Below are 22,489 nucleotides of genomic sequence, written 5' to 3'. Positions count from 1 at the left end.
TGTCACCGGGTTATAAACAAGTCAAAGGACTACAGAATTTCTGACCCCAGACATATCCCACTCAGCTCCCTCAGGAACATACTAATGATGTTTCTTATTAGTACCCAGTATTTTGGGAGTATTCAGCTGCATCCCATTGTATTAAGGACAAGCAAGTCAATTCTTAGCTGTTATACGTTACAGACTGAGTTAGGTCAACACAAGGCCGCTTAGGTCAACCCCACTCTGTATGGCTGTGTTTACACTTGCATTCCTCTTTCGAAAGAGGCATGCAAATGAGGGGAAACAAACATGTAAATTAGGTGCATATTTACATATCAGGTACCTCATTTGCATATTATTCTTTTGAAAGAAGAAACGCAGTGTAGACGCAACTCTTTCGAAAGAACACTTCTTCCCTTTTTTATGGAAAGAAGGGTTCTTTCGAAGATGAGGTTTACTTTCAAAAGAGCTGAGTCTACACTGCTTTTCTTCTTTCGAAAGAATAATATTCAAATGAGGTGCCAGATATGTAAATATGCACCTCATTTACATTTTTATTTCCCTCATTTGCATGCTTCTTTCGAAAGAGGAATGCAAGTGTAGACACAGCTTAAGTGTCTATACAAAAATTTTACTCCTGCTGATGTAACTCCCCAGCTACATCAACTTAATAGCTCCCACTCCACAAGAGGCACAGAGTTAATGTTGATGTAGTTAGGCTGGTGCAGTGTCAGTGTAGACACTACTTACATTGACTCCACACTGATAGCTTAACCAGTGCAAGGCCGTGTCTACACTAGACAAAAACTTTGAAAATGCCATGCAAATGGCCATTTTGAAGTTTACTAATGAAGCACTGAAGTACATATTCAGCGCCTCATTAACATGCGGGCGGCCGAGGCACTTCAAAATTGACACAGCTCGCCGCTGTGCGGCTCATCCAGACGGGGCTCCTTTTCGGAAGGACCCCACGTACTTCGAAGTCCCCTTATTCCCATCTGCTCATAGGAATAAGGGGACTTCGAAGTAGGTGGGGTCCTTCCAAAAAGGAGCCCCGTCTGGACGAGCTGCGTGGCGGCGAGCTGCGTCCATTTCGAAGTGCCGTGGCCGCCCGCATGCTAATGAGGCGCTGAATATGTATTTCAGCGCTCCATTAGTAAACTTCGAAATGGCCATTTGCATGTCCGTTTCAAAGTTTTTGGCTAGTGTAAACATAGCCCAAGTGTTCATGGTGAGGACACACACCACCAAGACAAGGAGCATCACATGGACATGTACAAGCAATGTATTTACTCCAGCGGCTGTATGTGGATGTAACTTAGGCCAACGTAGTGACCTCAGAAAGTTAAAAATACAAACCCATAGGTTTGTACAAAGCTGATGACTTGGGTACACAAGCACATTCAGGAAAATTAATTTCAAAGCCTGTGACCACACTTGGCCAAAACTTTGAAATGACCATACAAATGGCCATTTCAAAGATTACTAATGAGGCGCTGAATTGAATATTGCAGCTGCGGCAGTTTGAAAGTGCCGCTTTTGAAAGTGTGCAGCTCAGCGCGGCTACATGGGGGTCCTTTTCTAAAGGACCCCGCTCCTTTCGAAATCCCCTTATTCCCCTCCGCTGAAAGGAATAAGGGGATTTTGAAAGGAGCGGGGTCCTTTCGAAAAGGACCACCCCCATGTTGCCGCGCCGAGCCACGTGCTTTCAAAAGCAGCGCTTTCGAAGTGCCGCAGCCAGAAGCGTCCTAATGCTAATGAGGCGCTGAATATTCAATTCAGCACCTCATTAGTAATCTTCGAAATGGCCATTTGAATGGCCATGTCGAAGTTTTGGCCAAGTGTGGCCACAGCCAAATGGAATTAAGCTAAACAGACTTAAGGCTGTGAATTCTGAACGAGTGTTTACACAGGAGTTTAATCCACTTTAAATTCACGTTTAGTTAATTCAGATTAACTTTTCTGAGTGTTCGCAAGCCCTAAAGTTACAATGTTCAGCATTCAAATCAGGAAATGAAAATTTGATGAGTTTAACATAATGCTTTTACGTTAACCCGGTTATGTTTCCAAACATTGAGACACATTGTTCCCCATCACAGGGTAATGTGGCTCGCTTTCAAAGCATCTTGTCCCATCTCCTGGAGACGGAGGAGACAAGTAGCTTAAGTCAGCATTAATAAGGGGGAACTGAATAATAATTGGGACATGAAGATCAGCTGAAAGGTATTAGCTATTCAGTTACTATCACCTGGCTAAGAAGGCACATGACACTAGGAAGAGGATGGGCTGGGGCTTCAAAAGGAGAAATGTCAGTCAGAGAGACAAGCTGGGCCTACAGGTAGTTGAAACTGCTGGGGAGTGAGAGGCCCTTGGTCAGTAGGCCCTGATAGAGCTGGGACGGACTGTAACTGTGCTGCCATAGATGAGAACACTTTGGAAAGAGGGGCTAGGATTATAGAGTGCTGGACAGCAGGGCCCTGAAGGAAGAGGATCCAGACAAGGGGGTGGTCGTCCCTGTGGGACAAGAGCCTGAAAGAGAGGGCAATGGTTTCCGAATTACAAAAATGGGACTCAAGCAGGAACCCTGCCCCAGCTCTTTGGCAAGGCCTGTTCGCTGGCCAGGGCAGAAGTAAGAGTTGCTCCCAGGAGGCTGGGCTGCTGTAGGGCACTCTGGTCCCTCTATCTGCTGCTTGGGGGGGTTCTCAAGAACAGCTCTAGCCTGTATCTGTACCCTCCAAATGCACTTTGCAGTGCAGATGAAGGGTCCTGGGCATCCCACAGCAGCCAGGGTTCCCTATGTGGATCTTCTTGGTGCTTGGCTCTGGTTTCTGGCCTGGCTGAAGACAGGCTCTTGAGGGAAGGATAGGGGTCACCCAAAGGCTCCTCCTCCATCTCACTGGGCTCCACCTACGGCCTGCAGGCCCCCATCTGCTTCCCTCCCCCATGCACCTCTCGTGCACTGGGGCACCAGAACCATGAACTTCCTGTCCTCCCCACTCCCTCCCTCCCAGCACTTCTGGAGCACCACAGATCTGCTGATTCGTGTTCTGTCCCCATTTCTCCCCTTCCCTCCCAGAGCTGAAACACAGCCATTTGCCACGGTCCGGCTCTGGGGGTGAGGGGGAGGAACGGGATGGAGTGCCAATCAGCAGATTCACGTTGCTCCAGAAGTGCTGGGAGGCAGCGGGGAGGAACAGGCAGTGCAGTGCTCCGGTAACCCAGTGCACGAGACATGTCGGGGAGGGAAGCAGACGGGGGTTGCAGGTTGCTGGCGGAGCCCCCTTGGGCAGGACCCACTGAGATGAAGAAGGACCACTTATGCAGCCCACTCACTCCTCGGGGCTGCCCACCACTGGCCAAGAGCCAGCTGCCTGGTTGGGGCCATGCAGGGTCAGGGCTGGCAACAGGTAAGGGGGCCGCTAGGGCTGTGGATGAGGCAGGGACTTCCCTTTGTCTGGCAAATTCCTTCATTTGGGATGGATCAGCTCCTGAGGGAGCCGGACGAGGGAGGTGCAATGTGTAGTTCCCTGTTGTACTGCTGAAAATATGAATCTGTGGCACTCCAGTAGATGAAATGAGGTGACTCTTTTGGGGAACACCGATCCCTAATTTGGCTCCTGAGTCACTGAGGTCTGAGTATCACTGACCTAGGTTAACTCAAAGCCTCTCTTACTGGAGGGGAGGAGGAAGCTAAAGAGCCCAGGACTGCAGTGCAGCTTTGCTCTTCCTGTGAGCAATGGGCTGGGGTTTCTGCTCCTCCTCCCTCCCTGAAGCATCCACCCTGGGAAGGGGCAGAGGGGCTTGTGGGTGAGGGGTGGAACCACCCCTGCTTTCACGGGTGGTGGGAATTGGAGTGACACGGCTAAAAGCCGGGAGAGAGGAGTGGGCTGGGACGCCATCACTCTGCTTCTCACCAGTGCCAGGGAGTGAGGGGGGGCAGGGGACTAGAAACTGACCCCTGCTACTAGCACCAAGTGCCCTGCTAGTCTGCTGTGCCATGTCACTCGGGGGAGGGGATTTAGGGGAAGGAGGGGAGGGGAGGGGCAAAGCCTGAGGTGAAGTGGGGGCAGGACAGGAAGAAGCAGGTCCCTCCCCATGGCTAGAGGTGGCACAGGAAGAGTCATGTGGGTGGTGGTCATGTGACTAGTGCCCCCCATCTCTCTCCCCAGCAGTCGCCACTGAGGAAGTGCACCTACAGCTGCAGTGCAGAGTTTTCTCTGTGACACTTCCCAGCTCCAGAGCAGATGTCCCCTCAGGCATGTCTGACAATTGGTACCCATTCTCTCTCTCGTACCCCACATTCTGAGTGTTTAAACATCGGAGCCCAACTCTCCTCGAGTCTCACTGGGACTGATATTAACTCCTTTAGGGTGTTTTTAAAAACTGGGATTTCCAGCCTCAAGCTGGCATATTCGTATTTTGCTTCCCTCTATTCTAAAACACAGGGCAGCTTCTGCTACTGATTCTTCTACTTGCAGAGTTTTTATAGTTACAGTTGCCTGACATGATCCATGATAAAACCCTGTTTTCACGTTTACAGGGTTTATTTACTCTGTTAGGACAGGGCTTGTAACAAACAAGATTCAGAAACATGGCATAAAACTGTTTCATGCCCAGCTGTCCCTAATGTTTATACTTGACTGCTGTCTTCCAGAATCCATATTCTGAGAGACTTCAGTCTTTCCCCAGCCTTTTCCCCTGAACTCCAGTCATAGAATTTAGCCCAGGAATGAATCTTCCTCTTCTCTGCAAGGTGAGCCAGTAAACATCCCCATTATAAAGATGGGGAAATCAAAGCAGAGAGGTTTAGTGACTTCACGGCTACACAGATTGGGAACAGATTATCTACTCTGTCTCTAAGAACACAGAGTTTATGTACTAAATTACTACTCTGTGCACTGGCTTGTTGAGAAAAAAATTAAAACCACCCCACAAGCTATTAGTATTTTTGAAAACCCTGGTCTGTGCTCACACAGCAGAATTTTTCTCCCACTCTGTAGAGCTCACCTTCCTGAGACAAATACAGACAAGGAGTTATATGTGCAGGTGATTTGAAACTTGGTTACTTGCTGAGCTGGGGATCTTCAGACCCTGCTTTTTCCACACAGGGCACTGAAAGGGCCTCAGAAGTTAACAAATGAGTGACTGACCTAGTCTGGATTCAAGCTAATGAAGTATAAACAATGGGTGAAATTCACTCCAGTGCAAAGGGAGTATAAAATTCGACTGGCAAACAGGCCTTGTATTAGCTCTCTGTGTGAATGGTTGTATCAGGAGCTCAGCTATTCAACTTAGCAAGAACAGAGGATCCTGAATTGTGGTCCCACTCAGTAACTCACCAACCCATGGCACAAAGGAAGGGGAGAGTGAACACACATCCAGTCAGGAGGCATGGGCGCAGGAGAAAGCCAGAGGATTGACCAACCACCTTTGGATTCAAGGGAGAATTCCTGGTCAAATTCCTGCACAAGAGCTAGTGCCTAGTCCATCACCATGCAAGACCTAGCATTTTAAAGTTGGACAAAGCCTAACAGAAGAGTCCAGCTGCATTTTCTTGATGCTCATATACCTCAGCTTCTGCAAAGATATGAAGTTCCTTCTCTGAGCTGGCAGTAGTAATCCTGAGATCCACAGGACAACATACTATCTTGTAGAAAGCTACCACAGGTCTCTTTGATACCCCTTTCCACTGCACCAGCCCACAGGCAGGTGTGGATAATGAGCATCCGTGGAAGCGAATTTCACTGTCTCACATAAGGCCCATCAGTGATGGCTTGTGTCGGGGCGGAGGTGTGGCCAGAAAAAGCAAATCTATGAGAAGGCAACTGGTGATGACACGGCTGGAGAAGAGCACAATGGGGTCAGGCATCTGAGGCCTCATGCCTCATTTCCACAAGGAAAAGACGGAAAAGTGCATCTGAAATGCCACTCTCCAGATTCAGCCTTAAATTCCCACACTGAGAAGGCAGGCGTCCCTACACTTGGCTAAACATGAAGTCTATTGTTGAGACTGCAGGTGGAAGAAGTGGTGCTCTATAATGTCTCCACCACCCTGCACGACTCCTAATTTCGCAGATACTTATAGACAAGGAGAGCCACAACAGAAGTGAATGCAGTAATGGCAGCTGGCAGTACATAGTCCTTCAAGGGAAAGGATGTCCCATCACTGCCTGGCCTGGGCTTGTTAACCTTCTGAGGTGAATCTCCTGGAGTAGTTTCTGAGTTGCTGGGTGATCTGGCCTTGTTGTTCTTGATCCTCTGATATCCAGAGAGCTCCCTGAGGGGGCCAGACCTGGCTGGAGATGGGTTCTCATAGGCACAGTCTCCATCCCTCACGGCTACAGCCTCCCCCAGATCCACGTTGGGATACCCCACCACATGGACTTCATGAGTTTCCACAGCTGTGCTGTACCAGGAGCTGCTACAGCTCTCTGGTAGAAGGGAGGCTCTGCTGGTATTGACAACCCCCTCTCTCCCTGAACCACTGCTAGCAACCAAAGCTGGAGGAATATGGTCAGAGCGAGAGGAGTAGTCATTCTCTTCAGGCTGATTGCCCTGTGTGTCCCTGGAGCAGGCAATGCTGGAGCTGGCTGTGCTGGATTTGCTTATCATGAGGGGATTGCTGCCCAAAGAGTAGCTGCTGCTGCAGATGAAGCGCTTGGAATTTCCGGAATACGGGGCATTTGTCTCCGCGGAGTCTGGTTCCCCACTGGCTAACTCTTCCCTGCCTGCGGTGGACATTAGCACACCTGGCTTGTTAAGTCCCAACTCTTCATCTGGCTCTTCCCACGCTGTACTCCCAGAGGTCTCTGTACTGGTTCGGGTCACAGTTGGAGCCAGGGGCTTTGGCATTTGATTTGCCTGCAACGGACAATAACAGAGACTAGTTAGATCGTAAACTGAAGTGTGTCCTGGGGAGCACTGATGGCTCCTGACCTGTTCCAGGATTGAGAGTGCTGCAAGCCAGCTTGTGTCTGCCCTCTGCTTAACCCCAATCCCTCCACATACTGCACAGCTCTGAAGGAAGGCCCATAGCTGGCTCCCCTCAGCTGGAAGGGTGAAGAACCACAGTGGAGAGGAGGTTATCAGTGCTCTGGAGAACCCTTTGGGATGGGGAAAAGATGAAAGGAAGGTAGATAAACTGTGAGGGGACAGAGACTAGCCACTAGACTGAGCAGGAGGCTAGAGGGACTGATTTACAGACAACGAGAAGAGCTGACAGGCAGCCTGGCTGGGGCAAGTCTCTGCTTTCCTTGTCTGCAAACAGGGTCTTGTGTTCTGTAGGCACACCAAAAGCTGCAATCAGGACCACTTCCAGGCACAGACAAGGCTCTGGGCACAAAGAGGGAGGTTTGACACATGATCCAACACGCATTTGCAAACAATAACCATGAAGATGGAAGGGAATTACTCAGTGCAACACACAGGGGGCCTATCTTATCTTCATCCCAGTCCTTCTAGTTAATGAAATTTCAGGCTGAGTCAAACAGGAAGTTTCCTAATGGGGAGATCTACCTCGCAAGGGAAGTGATGGAGGCCCCATCATTATGGACACAGAAGTCTAATCAACCTACTGCAGCAAGCAGCAGGGAACAATTCTGGTGTACTCCCCTATGCCAAGGGATAGACTAGGAGACCTACAAAGCAGACCTTGCCAACCTTTTGGGTCTGAGCGTCTTCCCACTGACTTCAGTGGCTTTGGTTCAAGTCCATCACAGGACAATCTTGCAAGACTCTACCATTAGAACCTCACTAGGTTAAAACAAAGGTCTGGGACAGGGCAAGAAGAATGGAGAAATAAAGACCCAAACCAGCACCTTGAAATGTGAACCTGCTGCAGAAAGGGATCAGGCCTAAAGGAGCTTGTTTTTCAGGGTCTCTCTGAAAGTCTACATTCTGCTGGGGAGAGTCACTCAGGGAACACAAAGCCAGGTGGGGCGTTATGTATGAGGCTCAAAGTGAATACGTGCGACAACCTACGTTCTCCTTTGGCAGGGAGGTGCTCCTGGCTGCGCTGCTCGCGGGCAGTTTGGTCTCTTGGATGGGAGGTTTCAGCTCACCCAGGTCACCAGTGAAAGCTGGCCCTGATGGGTCTGAGGGCAGTCCAGGCGAACTCGGCGGAATCGCAGTAGTAGAGGAGAAGCCACTAACTTGGGAGAATTCCGTGGCAGGCCTGGTGCCGGAGGGCTTGGGAACTTTGTTATGGCTGGCTGGGGTAGGATGTGAGGAAGAACTGGTTGCATGAATGTTGCTGGGCTCAGATCTCGAGGCTGGATGTAACTTATGAGTCGCAGGAGCCAGGCTGTGGACTTGGCTTTGAGGGTCTGTAGGGGAACAAGGCACAACATGTATTAGTGAATGGGAGTTGTGAGCTCCCCACCTTGCTGTATTTCTCTGTTAACAACAGGAAAGTCCCAGTTCAAGGGAGGTGTGGGGGTTATCTCCACGGCAGGAGGAGTCACGCTTATCTGGCACCTCTTTATGAAGTCAGGTTTCTTGGCTTCCTTGTAAAGGGGAGAAAATGTTCTACTTGCTGACACCAAAAGGGAGGGGAGGAGGCCATTCGGCATTAGGGATGCCGAACAAAACGCAGTGTCCACAAACCACGCATACAAGGGTCTGATCCAAAGGTGCCTGATGTCAATGGAAGGACCCTCCCAGTGACTTCAATGGGTGTTGGAGCAGTCCCACAACAGAGAGCTGGAGTGTGATTGTGGGACACAGGGGCCGTGTCTACACTTGGCCAAAACTTCAAAATGACCGTGCTAGTGGCCAAATTGGAGGATACAAATGAGGTGCTGAAATGAATATTCAGCACCTAATTAGCATGCTGCTGGCTGCAGCACTTTGAAAGTGCTGCATTTCGCTCACATGCGGCTCGTCCACACGGGGATGCTTTTTGAAATGACCCCACCAACATCAAAATCCCCTTATTCCTACCAGCTGATAGGAACAAGAGGATTTTGCAGTCTGCGGGGTCCTTTCGAAAAGAACCCCCCTGTAGACAAGCCGCAGGCGAGCGAATGATGGCACTTTCGAAGCGCCGTGGCCGGCGGCCTGCTAATGAGGCGCTGAATATTCATTTCAGCATCTCATTAGTATCCTCTGATTTGGCCATTAGCACGGCCATTTCAAAGCTTTAGGCAAGTGTAGCTGTAGCCACGGTCACAGATCTAACACAGCGATTCTCAGAGTTCGCTGCACTGCAAACCCTTCTGACAACAAATGTTACTACAGGACCACAGGAGGGGAGACTGAAGGCTGAGCCAGCCCAAGCCACAACATCCCCATGGGGCAGAAAAGCTGAAGCCCAAGGGGTTCAGCCCCAGGCTGAGGGCCTATCACTTCTCAGCCTCCTATGCTGATGATCTAGCTAAGTTTGCTGGCTCCTAAATCCACCTCTCTCGTACTGTCAGCCTAGGCCCAGTACAGGGTTGACGAGCTGTGAGTAATCCAGCTTTGGCTGCTCCGGGCCAGCGAGTGGGCCAGCCGGTTCCCCCCGGAGGGCAGTGGCACAACACCAAAACCATCCTTGCACTGAATCAGATGCACATAACCCTCACCCCTCGATCTGCCAGGGCGTAGGAGAAGCCAGCAGACACTGCAATTACCTGGAAGCCAGGGCAATTCTGATCACAAGTTTCAGTGTCCCTAACTCTTCCATGGTGTTAAAGCTGCTGTCCCCTTGCAGCAGGACCAGACTTAAACGCTCCCGTGTGAATAGTGATGGGGGAAGCTATTACCCCTGCTGCCTGACAGTCTATTGGCACCTCCTGGGGTATGTGCTAGGCACCCTCCTGACTGCTCACCCCAGATGCTGCTGCCTGGGTTCTGTTCAGGGGTCCCCTGGGAAGCTCCAGCGGAGGGGCGAGAGGCCGTTTTTTTAGAGAAGCTGGCCGAGCACGTCGTGCCAAGAGGCAACACTCCTGTATCATGAGCAGTCGCATCCTCACTGAGCTCCGTGGGACTGGAGCTTCTTGGCTGGGTGGCAGGCGCTGATCCTACTGCAGGGCTAAAATTGGCCCTGCCTTTAATTACTCCCGCCTCACCAACACTGCATGGGCTTTGTGCAGGATCTCTGATTCGCTGTAGAGAAAAGGCGTCTGTCTCTTGGCCCTGGTCTCTCAGCCCCCGGGCATGTTTCTGCTCTTCATCAGACGGGGTCCGCCAGAGAAGAGGGTTGTGAACATCTGCCGTGTTGCTTGTCGGGTTCTCATGTTTGTAACCCTGCAAATCCTGATCCTTCTCTTGCTGCAGAGAATCTCCAGCCTGCTGCCTGCCTCTGAGGACAGCTCTGTCAGCACTGGAAGCCAGGGAAGAGCGTTCAAAAGAAGAATAGTAAACTTCTTCTGGCTGGTTCACACAATCCCCTGGGCTATGAGCAGCGGCCGACTCCATACTCTGAACATGCTCTCCAGGCACAGCCACCTTTCTGCTGTTCCCAACCTTCAGGTGATTCATGTTCCCAAAATACCCACCGCTCACACAGACTGGGTGCTGCTGGCAGCCAGCCCAGTCCTGCCCCTGTCTGCTTTGGTCAGATACTGGCATACCTGGCTCAGCCCTTTCCACCTCTCTTCTGAGCGCCCTCTCCCCAGCCAGTTGGCCTCCCACAGGTGACCCAGGAGACAAATGGATGGCTGCTGGGACCCGACCATCTCCACTATTACTGATGTCCTGTGATGCCCTAACATCAGCAAGTCCTGCATTCCCAGTGGGCTGTGAACTCGGAGCTTTCCTCCCTGGGGTCTGGGCTTCTTCTGTAACCTGGGAAGGAAACCGAGATATATTTAGAATATAAGACAATTACACTTTGGGCCCACATTGAGATTGGAGCTCCTTCATGCAAAGTGCGGACAGACTCCGAGGTCTTGTTTTGACCCATGCGTTCTGAAGAAGACAATTCCCCAGTGCCAAACTCCTCTCTCCAATGGGAGAGCACCTTGGGGGGAAGGGAGGGGTTAGGCCCACCACTGAACAGACATGGAGACTAGCTTTTCCCCTCATCCTGGCAGACAGCTGCTTTGGGTGCTCACCAGAGCGCTTATGTGGGGGGAACATAGGCAGTGCTCCCTGTGTCCCTGCCTTGAGGCCTGTGGGATTTAGGGGGTGACAATCTGGCACTCCCCTAACACCAAGATCACCTTTTGACCGGGGGGAACTGCCATATTCTCGGGCAAGTAGAATGGAGCAGCTACCGCAGAGGAGGGAACTTGACTGCCACGGTACCCAGCGCGTATGGCAGCCACTTCTCCACGGCAGGAGCAGCCGCAGAGATAGACAAGGGTCTGGGCCACCTCCTGGCCACCCAATCCATCAAGCCCACGGCTGAAACACCCTGAATCTCTGGATCTACTTTGGACGGAATGGGTGCAGTGCAGGACTGATGGCACTCCCATGCCCTGGGGGCCAGCCAGATCTGGCTGACCTCTAGCCCTTCTGACGGGCACAGGAGGGCTGGGATGCGGGAGGAATTTGGCCCACTTGGGCAGCTTTAAGAGTCAGGACAAGACTTGAGTTCTGATGCCACAGGCCACTCTCAAAGACCAACAAACCTTTTGTTTTGACAACTGCTCCACTGCTTGCACAGGAGTATTGTAGTCCCCCAGGTGCTGGCAGCTTTCTTCTCTCCAGAGAGCTGCCTGAGGTGGGGATGCACCGGACCCTGGGAGACCAGCTGCTTGCCTGGCCAGTGGAGAAGCATGGCCGTTGTTCTGACATGTGGGGCCAGTGTGCTGGGGATCTGGATCAGCAGCAGGTGGTGGCATTGGAGAGGAGGCCGACAAGGAGCCAGGCGGAGAATGACTGGCAGCAGGACGCGGGGCCCCGTTCCGAGGCTCTGCAGTAAGAGAGGGCACAGAATATGTGAAGTGGCGGTGAGTACTGGCAGGGGCTGGCTTTAGCACAGGTGCAGCCCCACAGGTGAAGTGTTCTGTTCAGTCAGAGGCAACCAAGCACTGTCACTCAGAGGTGTGCCCCGCAGGAGGAAGAAAGGGGTTCTTGCTCTCCATGGCTCTCAGCTGACACAGCCAATGAACAGGTGTTGTGGATGTGATGGCATTTCCTAGGAAACAGGCAGATGTCCCCTAGCAACCGGGCTGAGATCTCTCTCTCACCTCACCTCAGCTCCAGAGCACTGACATCTGCCCTGTACACCAAACCACGGCTTACTACAAAGATATACAAGTTAAATACAACCTATACCCTGCGCAGGGCATCCTGGCAGGCAAAGATCACCCCCAGAGAAACCAAGGACTACTGACCTCCTCCAGCATCCTTTCCCTCCTTCACCCCTGGGGAAACCAGCCAGGCCCAGCTCCAGGTGAACAAATAACAGGGGGCTTGCAGCCTCCCCTGAAGTTCAAAGCCAGCTTGTGGCATGAACAGGAGGATTCCAGAAGGTGACATTCGTGTCACCAGACCTCTTCTCTTTGTCTTTAGAAGGCAATACTAGCTCAAGCCCCAGCACCAACCATGCCAGGATGGACAGGATCCAGGCTAGACCACTCTGCCTCCATGAGGTCCGGTTCTACCAGGCCAACTTTCCAATGCTGACTAGCTAGTGAGGAAATCTGAACCGTGGGTCTTTCACTCTATGGATGATGCTCAGGCCTCTCCCCATCTTACCAACCCACTGATGTGTGGTAGTGACATTTGCTTCATGCCTGGCAGAGACAGGGGCTTGGACAAGGCCTTCATGGCTAAGAGTCAGCCCCTGAGCAAGACGTGGTGAGGTTCGTGGCTGCTCCCTCCACTGAGTGAGTTTGCTTGCTGTTTGCAGCACCAGTCTGCAAGAGGGGCATGGGTCTCACTGGCATGCCAGTGGCTCCTGGCAGTTGGAAATACAGGTCCCAACCCACCTGAAGGGTGGTCAGACCTTGTTGTAGTTATCCAGATCTCTGTCACCTCAAGTCTGAATTCCTAGAAAGTAGACTATGTGGTGCCCCCTTTCCTCTTTCACATGCGTTTGCAACTTCAGGCCATTCACAAACTCCAGCCCTTGCCCAGCACAGAGGTTCACCGGTCACCCTACCTCTGTGCCCTACAATTCTACAAGCGTAATTTGACCTCAGAGGCTGAGATGCTGGCCCCTCTTCTTGGCTGGTGCTATCGGAAATGCAATCAGCTTAGCAGCTGGTGCCAGAAGACCATAGGTTTTAACAAGGAGAAGGCGGAAGTGCCCTTTCTGGGGGGGAATCCCTCAACATTGGAACCTGCCAGCTCAGACCAGGCCTGCTGACCTGCAGAACAGGTGGAGCATTAAATTTCCAAGAAGGAGGTGGGTCAGTAAAAGGGTAAGCATGTGAAAGACTGGGGCTGATTTATCAAGCCCCAGGACAAGAAGGATGAAGGAGATAGACTTTGTAACAGGCACTGATCTCTACTAGCAGGCTGTAGGGTTTAAATATACGTCTCATGTCAGTTGTAGAGACCAGCGCCTGTAACAAAGTGATAACTCCAAAGAAATTTCCAGGGAATGACAAAGAAACAGCATTGCCTCAACAGAGGAAGGATTTCCCAGTGGTTAGCCCATAAGAACAGACATACGGGGCAGCCAAATGGTCCATGTAGGCAAGTATCCCGGCTTCTGATACTGGCTAATGCCCGATGCCCCAGAGTGAGTGAACAGAACAGGGAATCATCAAGTGACCCAGCCGTTCTCATCCATTCCCAGCACTAGCCTGAGCCGGGGGAGCCCAGCATTCAAATCCCAGCTTAGCCGCAAGTCACTTATAGCCTGAGCATCCGAGGTGTGTGTTTGATTTCAGTGGGAATTTGGTGCTGCGCTGGATTTGGTGCTCTCTCAGATCCCACGAGGTGTCTACTGTCCTCTGACACCCCGCCCTGCCTGCACCTGCGGGGGAGCAGCCCTGCCTTAGCTGGCAGTCTAGATTGTGAGGTGTTGAGATAGCCTGGTGATGGGATCACTGGGAGAGCCCCAGGCAGAGTGGGTTGCAGGGCAGCTAATAGAGGGTAGTATGCACTAAGGGACAGGTACTACAAGGCAACGTACGGATTTGGTGAGCGCTGTACTGCTCCTGCACCCTTTCTGCAAGATCGTGGTACTTCTCCTTCCTGAGCGCCTCAATGAACTCCTTCACCCAGCTGCTCCTGGATTTCAGGTGGTAGAAGATCTGCCACATGCCCATCTCGTTCCCATTCCTGTCAGCCTCTGCTTGGATCTTTTCCTAAAAACCAGCAGAGAGAGAACACTGAGAAGAGGGTCGGCCACGGGGCAACCACAGCTCACAACAGGAGCCGGATAAAGCTGAGTGCCTGGGGTCCTGCACAGGTCGAGGGGGAAGAGTTTGGCCAGGAGCCCACTGGCGGGGTAGCTCAATGTGAGATGGAGCTCCAGGGAGGTGAGGGTCAGCTACAAAGTCATCCCGGCGCTGTTTGGCAGAGTTTGGCGTTGCTGGGAGTATCTGCTAGGATGTGGCCCCCTGCTGGGCAGCCAGGGGAGCTGCAAGGCAGAATGGTACCGCTGCTGGGTGTGCGTAGAGGCATCGGAGGCAGGACGGCAGGGGGTGCAAGTTAGAGGGGCGCCCTGGAAGGAAGGATGACAGAGCAGGGAAGCTGAGAGAAGTTACAGCTCATATTCCACCCAACCTCCCACCTCTCTGTGGAAAAGAGTGCAGCCAGAGGGAGCTGGAGTGCAGCAGGCCCAGTGTTTGGCTTAGGGAGAGAGGGAAGAGGGAACAGAGGAAGAGAAAGGGGGAGCTATTTTTCCAACCCTGCTGTAGGGCTCTCCCTTTACCTTTCAAGGTCATTGCGTAAGCGGGCAGTGGGGGATGAGGGTTCAGCAACTGAGGCTCAGCAGCCTGCCACTACTGCATGCCAAGACCATAGTTTCCATGGCCTGCAGAGGCCACAGCCCTCGCAAATGTATATATACACTCGCAGGTCCAGATTTAAGACAATTGTTTTGGGGCACCAGGAGGACACCTTTTGGTGGGAGGCGAGGGAGGGGAGCACACAATCCCACCTCCACCCACTGCAGGGGTCTTGCAACTTCCCCAGAAACACCTGGTGCTGCTCACGCTCAGAGACGAGGGACCTGATCCAGTCTGGCCATTCCTAGCTTCCTAATCCCCTGGGCTGTTCTTAGCCAGGTTGGGAGCACTGGTTGCTGATCTGCAACTGCACTTCAGGAACAGCCTGTCCCCGAGAAGCAGACAGTGATTCCAGGTTACAGAAAGTAGCTCCCTCTAGCTAGGCAGGGGCTTACTGAGCAACCGCAGTCATGGATGCAGCTTCCACAAAACACTCCCACACATTCTCGCTGTCTCCCTCCTGCTCACCACACACAGAGCTCAGCCCAAGAATTCTTCACTGGCAACGCAATCCAGAGAGAGAAACTCCTTAGAAGCAAGACAGTCCATGCTGGGGTTGGGACCAGGTCTGGACTACGGCTGCACCCATGGCAGATTGCTTGATAACGTGATGCCAACTCTGTTTCTCCCATCCCCACCCCCTCCCCGGGCTGGGCAGTTTTTCCTCATCACTTTTTAATACTGTTAAAAAAAACAGAGACTGCAAGAACCTCTCCTCCTTGGGGTCCCTCCTCATTACGGTTCTGGCATCACTGCATCCCACAGGCTGCCTGGCTGCTCCTTCTGGATTTGGTCTGGGCTTCATGCTTCCTAGTATCCACCTCCCATTTGCAGCCACCAGTTCCAAACCTGGCAAGAGGCTGCCTTAGTTCAGCACATTACTCAGGGATCTGGCGGCATAACCCACTGGCCAGTGTGCACTGTATGCCCTGTCCTTCTCCCCATTGTGTCTGCACCACAGAAGATGTGAGCAAAGTTACTAGAGAGACTCTTCAGCTCAAGGTGTAACTGTTTGTGCTTTTAGCTCTCGAGGGCGCAGGTTTGATGCCCCTGCCCCTTAGCCATTATGCTAGCATGACAGTTCTGGCCAGGAACCTAGAGGAGTCTGTTTTCTATTTGGTCTTCCCAGAGATTCCTAAGCACCAATCTAGTGCCCAGAGCATTTCTCAGTTCTGGGTGACGTTGCTGGTTCCCAAGACAGGAGGTTGGAGTTGCAGAAGGATGCTCTATGCTGCCACTCCAGCCCCTTTCCCACACACGTGCGCCTGCCAAGCAGGTTCAAAGAAGAAAAGACAGGGTTACCCTATCTCCATCCGTGAGACACGGCAGATGCTGAAGCAGATTAATCACCCGGATGCTGCGGAAGTCTGACATGTTGCACCTTATGTATTCGTAAATCTTGTCCTCGGCAAACCCCATCCTTGCTTAGCACCTAAGAGTGAGAAGATCAATTTAGCAAAAAACCACACACAGTAGTTGCTGATAGGTAGCTTGGGCCCCACCATGCAAAGGACTGTACACACATAACAGACTGTCTCGACCAAAAGGAGCCCAGGCAATGACTTGCAAGGTTGTAGCTGAAATGTTGACATCAAAGGCCTATACATGGACTACGGCGGTAAAGCCTATTTAATCTTTGACACAATGGTCTCACTCCCTGAAGACGTGGGGTGCCCTGCTTGTGAAGCAGCACTGTCCGTTTCCTTTCATTTCAGCCCATCGGGAGAAGAGTGTTGCGCTCCCAGGGAAACCTGCAGCCCTTTCTCAGATTCTGGTGAGCCGAGCTGGGTGTGGGGATACACTCATCCCTCGCTGTCGAGCACAACTGGTTCCTAACTTTCTGCTCTTGGGCGAAAACTCGCAAGAGGGACACTAAATTCCCATTAAATACACGCTGAAGTCTCTGATCGGCCCCTAGCCCTCCTCACTCGGTGAAGGGGTGGCAGCACATGGCGCTGCTTTTGAAAGGTACGTGAACCTTGGGTTGGGGGGGGCGGGTTGGAAAGGGTTATAGGCTGGGGGTAGTTTGGGGGCATGAACGGGAGGGAGGGATACAAGCCAGTGGTGGCTCTGGTGGAGGGGGTGGCAGCTCGTTCCTCTGGGCTGCACCAGTGGTACCCGTGAGGGGTGTGGCTGGCTGGGGGCTTTGGGGAACGGGTTGGGGTGGGTGTTGCGAGCAGGCCAGGCTGGTGGGGGGCACAGGAAGCTGTGGGTCAGGGGAGTGTTGGGAGTAGGCTAGGCTGGAGGGGACGGGGGGAGCTGCAAGCTGAGGGAGGGTGTTGGGAGTGGGCTGGGCCGGAGGGTGTGGCTGGGGGGAGCTGCGAGACAGGGGAGGGTGTTGGGAATGGGCTGGGCCGGAGGGTGCAGGTGGAGGGAGCTGTGAGCCGGGGGAGGGTGTTGGGAGTGGGCTGGGCCGGAGGGTGAGGGGTGAGCTGCGAGCCAGGGGAGGGTGTTGGGAGTGGGCTGGGCCGGAGGGTGCGGGTGTGGGGAGCTGCGAGCCGGGGGAGGGTGTTGGGAGTGGGCTGGGCCGGAGGGTGTGGGTGGGGGGAGCTGCGAGCCGGGGGAGGGTGTTGGGAGTGGGCTGGGCCGGAGGGTGCGGGTGGGGGGAGCTGCGAGCCGGGGGAGGGTGTTGGGAGTGGGCTGGGCCGGAGGGTGCGGGTGGGGGGAGCTGCGGAGCGTGGCTGGAGGCGCCTGACCACGTGCTGGCGGGCACTCCGCTGCGCTGTCAGAGCCACTTCGGAGGATGGAGCTGCCCCGCCACGCGGTGGGAGCCACTTTGACATGCGCAGCTGGAGGTACCGGCGGCTCCTCTGGGCTGCAGCAACAGTAAGTTCTTAACCTACCTGGGGGGTGGGTTTGGGGACTGGGCTGGGTGGGTGTTGGCAGCAAGCCAGGTCGTGGGGTGGGGGGGCTGCGGAGCCGGCGGGGGGGGAGTCAGGCTGTGGCGGGTTGGAGCCATGGGGTGGGGAGAAGGCTCATATTAGTGGGGGGAGTTCACTCGTCTGGTGCACAAGGGTGTGTGTGTGTCCCCCTCGTTTTAGCAAGTACTTGTAAGTCAAGTACTTGTTTAACGAAGGACGAGTGTACCTGTTATCGGAACAACTTCTGCCAGCGCAAGAGACAAGTGTCAGAGTGCTGTGCTTCAGCAGCAAAACACTGAGTGGCCAGTCAACTGCTGTGGAAGTGGTGGCAGTGAAGGGGATGTGACAGTAATCCCCCTGCTGAGGGAGGCAGGTGGCACATGACTTCCTGGGAACACGTCACTGCCACTCTGCTATTAACTCGGTTCTCCTCCTTGCCCCTTCATGCCCTCAGTTGGGCTGGAGAGGCCACAGGCAACCGGGAAGGGGATAACTGCTTTGGCTGGGAGGAGAGCAGAGCCACAGACCTTGGAGGCTAACGTAGGAGGGAAAGGGCTCTGCATTGGAGATGGATTATATAGGCGTAAGGCAGGACATTCAGCTCCACTGGATATTTTCAGATGAATCCACAGGCCACAGAGTCAGGAGCACAACCTGGGCCACATCCCTGTCAAACCTTAGGGGTGCTGCCGTTCCGGGAACCAGCCTTTGCAGGGGTGGCTGCAGGGCTCATGGGCCGGGGCGGGTGCAGGGGGTGCCCGAGAAGGTTAGAGCAGGAGTGCACAAAATACAGCCAACGGGCTGGATCTGGTCCAACAAGCTGCCAAATCAGGCCCGCAGCCCAGCAGGTACCTTGCACAAACTCCCTAAATCCCATGCCCTGCACGCCACCCAAAGCAGCCGTCTGCTGGGGGCTGGGGGCCAGGGGCCACATGCTTCTGCGAGCACCATGCTCCCAAGGATGAGGGGGAGGGCTCTGGGTGCTGCTTCCACCCCCGCACAATCTTACAGCTCCTACTGGCTGAAAACCAGCCAATGGGGAGCTGAATGGGCCGTGCTTGCAGCACAGGCAGCATGCAAAGTAGCCCCCCGGCCTCCTGAAAGGGGCACATGTTGCACACAGGCGGCTGTCCACTCTGAGCCTGCCTGAGTAAATACCCCCTGGCCAGATTCTTCCCCCCGGCACCCAGCCCCTCCCCCCACCCCTCTGTTCCCCTCCTGCACCAGGTCACAACCCCCTTTCAGCCCTTCTCTCTCTCATACATCACTCCTCCTGGTCAGAATACTCTCCTGTACCCACCCCCTGCACCCCCTCCACACCCAGTCTCCATTACAGATCCTGCACCTCCGCCATTAACTTCCATCACTTGCTGAATTCTTGGAGTGCCCCCCGCCCCATCAAAAATTCCTGCCCACCCCTGGGTTAGAGGATCAACATTGGGGCTGATATATGGGCACATTTTCAGTGGTGCTCTGTAGCTCCATGAATGAAAACTCTTGCTATAGATGCTCCGCAAGTCGTGGACTGGTCCATTCATCTCAATGGGTGTCCCCTCCCAGGCCAGCCCCTGCTGTGGAATACCCGTTCTCACGGCACTACCACCTACACATGAGCTGTTTATTAACATCAGCTGTATGCTGGGAGGCTGTATCTTTGTCTATAGCAGGTTTTAGGGGGTGGGAGGGCCATTCAGGTTAGCTCTGACTGTTTCAAAAAGGCCATATGACTAACATTTTAAAATCTGACATTTTCTGCACATCCTTCTTCTGAGGTGACTGGTGCCTGTGGGTGGAAGGAGTGCTGGGAGGGCCCCCTGGAGGAAGAGGGGGGCATACAGGAGCACCCCAGTTAGCAATTAAAATGTTGACAGAAGCATGGGGGGGCAGTGCACCTCCCAAGGGCTACCATGAATCATCCATGCCTTTTTTCCCCAGAAACGGCAGTACTTACAGCAGGGTGACAGTGATGGGGGTGAGTGAGCCAAGGGGTGAATTACTGCAGAAAGCTGAAACTTGATTTTTTGTTTGGTTGACTGTTCATTGGAAACATCAGTTACATATTGGCACCAGATGAGTCAGTGTCAACCTTACTGCAGTCCCTAGAACTGGAATGGCTGGCACGCATTTCCTGATTCTCAGCAACCCCTCTGATCACATCCACTGGTAAGTAGCTGCTACTTGCTTTTCTTCTATCACACTTTGGCTGTGTGTGCACTGCCTCTTAAGTGGGTATAACTTATGTTATTGGGGGGTATGAATTAGCTACCCTCCCCAGTGACATAACTTAGGCAGATTTTAAGTACAAGTGTGAACAGGTTAGGGCAGCAGGAGATCTTCGCCCATCAACACAGCTACCCCTACTTGCAGGATCTTGAGTAATTAAGTAATTAGAGCAGCTATACTAGAGCTTACAGCTGTAAACTAGCTACTGTAACCACAGTGTCTGTCCCTCCAAACAGGAAACAGGCAAGAAGTATGCAGTGTGATTATTGTGCTCTGATGCTGTTTCTTAGGCTGGGTATACACTACTGCCTATGTCTGCAAAAGTTAAGTCAGGCTATTCTGTGACTATTCTGCTCCTGGGAGAGATATCAGTTCTGCTAAAATAAGCCCCCATGCATGCAGCACTATGTTGGTAGAAAAAGAGTTTCTACTGCTCGTAGGGGTGATTTTATTATGCCAACAGGATGGCTCTTTCCCCTTGGCCTAGAGCAGCAGTTCTCAACCTTTTCAGTAATATGTCACACTTCAATGGGTAAAAAAATTCCATGGTGCACACCCACTTTTCTCCAGCTGAATCAATTGCTCATAAAGGTCATATTTTACTTGTATTTACTATGGTCCAGTCTTAGAGAGGTTTGCAGCATAGCAGTGAATGCAGTAAGCTAAACAAGGATCAAATGGGATGTTGAGTAATTAAGTAACCCTTGAAAGGTTTGATTACTCATGGGGGGGATGGGTCCAGAGAGGAGGGTCCCCTTTCTGCCAGCCTGCTAGAGCCAGCATGTGGCACTTAAACTGTATCCCACACACACACAGGGGGAGCAGGATCCCTACCAGCCCATTTGGGCCAGGAAGCAGCATTTCCCCTCACCGCAGCTCTGCAAAGAGCCCCCAGGGTAGGAATTGATGAACCCCACACCAGCTGGAGCTCATCAATTCTCACCCCCACGATGGCCCTGCAAAGAGCTGCAGGGAGGGAAAATGGATGAAATTTCACTGCACACTGATTGAAAACCACTGCCCTAGAGTGTCTTCTCCAGGAGTGTATTGGTGCAGCAGCCGGGAAGGACTTGATAGATGGATGAGTCACTTTTTCAGCTGTGACTAAGTTGTCAATTAACAACAGCTGGGCTAAAAGGCTGCAGCTCAGGCACAAAGATAGACGTGAACCCACTGGAACCTGTTATGAGATGATAGAGCTCTGGGGAGTGAAGCAGGTAAGACAATCCACCTGTGTGAAAGGTGCCTGTGGACACATAAATGTAGGAACAGCTTAGAGAAGCAGCAGCCTTTAACTACTTAATGCCAGGCTCCTGGCTGGAGCAGAAAAGGTGTAAGCCTATCGAGTTAAGGGGCAAGGATTAGAGAAGCTAGCTTGGCTCATTCAATGGCTGTTTGGATTGTTTTGCTCATCTGGAAAAGGTGAGGCCCCAACTGACCTGGTTGGAGGGCTGAGCCACGACCTGGACACATTGCTGAATGGCCCAAGCTATTGTTAGTGGGAGCTCACTGAGACAGAGGGACAAATAGATCATGCCAGCTACCCCTGAACACTCTGACAAGTGACTGGGCCTTCTTTTGTCTCTCTTGCATTTTCCGTGACAGTCCAAAGACAAACATAGGAGCCTGTATATGCCTGTTGCTGAACTTTGAAACATTGGTTCTTAAATAGGAAACTCTGCTGTGGGGGAAAGACTTCCTGAGGGAGCCTCCAGCAAAAACAGAGACAAAGTAACTGTGCACAGCAGCACACCTCAGCCAGAAGATTGCCTAGGTCAGGACTCATAGGCTACGTCTACACGTGCACCCAACTTCGAAATAGCTTATTTCGATGTTGCGACATCGAAATAGGCTATTTCGATGAATAACGTCTACACGTCCTCCAGGGCTGGCAACGTCGATGTTCAACTTCGACGTTGCTCAGCCCAACATCGAAATAGGCACAGCGAGGGAACGTCTACACGGCAAAGTAGCACACATCGAAATAAGGGAGCCAGGCACAGCTGCAGACAGGGTCACGGGGCGGACTCAACAGCAAGTCGCTCCCTTAAAGGGCCCCTCCCAGACACACTTTCATTAAACAGTGCAAGATACACAGAGCCAACAACTAGTTGCAGACCCTGTATATGCAGCACGGACCCCCAGCTGCAGCAGCAGCAGCCAGAAGCCCTGGGCTAAGGGCTGCTGCCCACGGTGACCACAGAACCCCACAAGGGCTGGAGAGAGAGTATCTCTCAACCCCCCAGCTGATGGCCGCCATGGAGGACCCCGCTATTTCGATGTTGCGGGACGCGGATCGTCTACACGTCCCTACTTCGATGTTGAACGTCGAAGTAGGGCGCTATTCCCATCCCCTCATGGGGTTAGCGACTTCGACGTCTCGCCGCCTAACGTCGATTTCAACTTCGAAATAGCGCCCAACACGTGTAGACGTGACGGGCGCTATTTCAAAGTTACTGCCGCTACTTCGAAGTAGCGTGCACGTGTAGACGCAGCCATACTGATAGTACCTAGGTTCCATTGAGTACAGCTCACCCCAAGGCTAGCTGTAAACACTCTATGCTCATGACAAATCCCTGTCCTGCTGCC

At 52.7% G+C, this 22,489-nt stretch overlaps 1 protein-coding gene across 5 annotated transcripts in view; it reads right to left on the bottom strand.

Moving 5' to 3' along the window:
* MAVS (mitochondrial antiviral signaling protein) overlaps positions 1-22,489 on the bottom strand; it is a 32,286-nt gene that overhangs the window by 6,997 nt on the left and 2,800 nt on the right. The window contains exons 2-7 of one of the 5 annotated variants that reach the window (XR_012645215.1): positions 16,119-16,248; positions 13,997-14,171; positions 11,538-11,821; positions 9,792-10,749; positions 7,963-8,306; positions 5,322-6,843 (exon numbers count right to left, since the gene is read on the bottom strand). Coding sequence is in view for 3 of the 5 variants with exons in the window: in XM_074991667.1 (XP_074847768.1) it covers positions 6,046-6,843; positions 7,963-8,306; positions 9,792-10,749; positions 11,538-11,821; positions 13,997-14,171; positions 16,119-16,235 (2,676 nt within the window). In the remaining 2 variants the exon portion in view is untranslated. Of the gene's footprint in view, positions 1-3,091; positions 6,844-7,962; positions 8,307-9,791; positions 10,750-11,537; positions 11,822-13,996; positions 14,172-16,118; positions 16,249-22,489 lie in introns of those variants that run through there. The other 4 variants (XR_012645216.1, XM_074991667.1, XM_074991670.1 and 1 more) reach the window with 4 other exon arrangements.

Source organism: Carettochelys insculpta, chromosome 4 (assembly GCF_033958435.1).
Source record: "Carettochelys insculpta isolate YL-2023 chromosome 4, ASM3395843v1, whole genome shotgun sequence".
NCBI lineage: Eukaryota > Metazoa > Chordata > Testudines > Carettochelyidae > Carettochelys > Carettochelys insculpta.
Note: the sequence above shows the minus strand (reverse complement) of the source record. Positions and strands in the feature narration are given on the sequence as shown.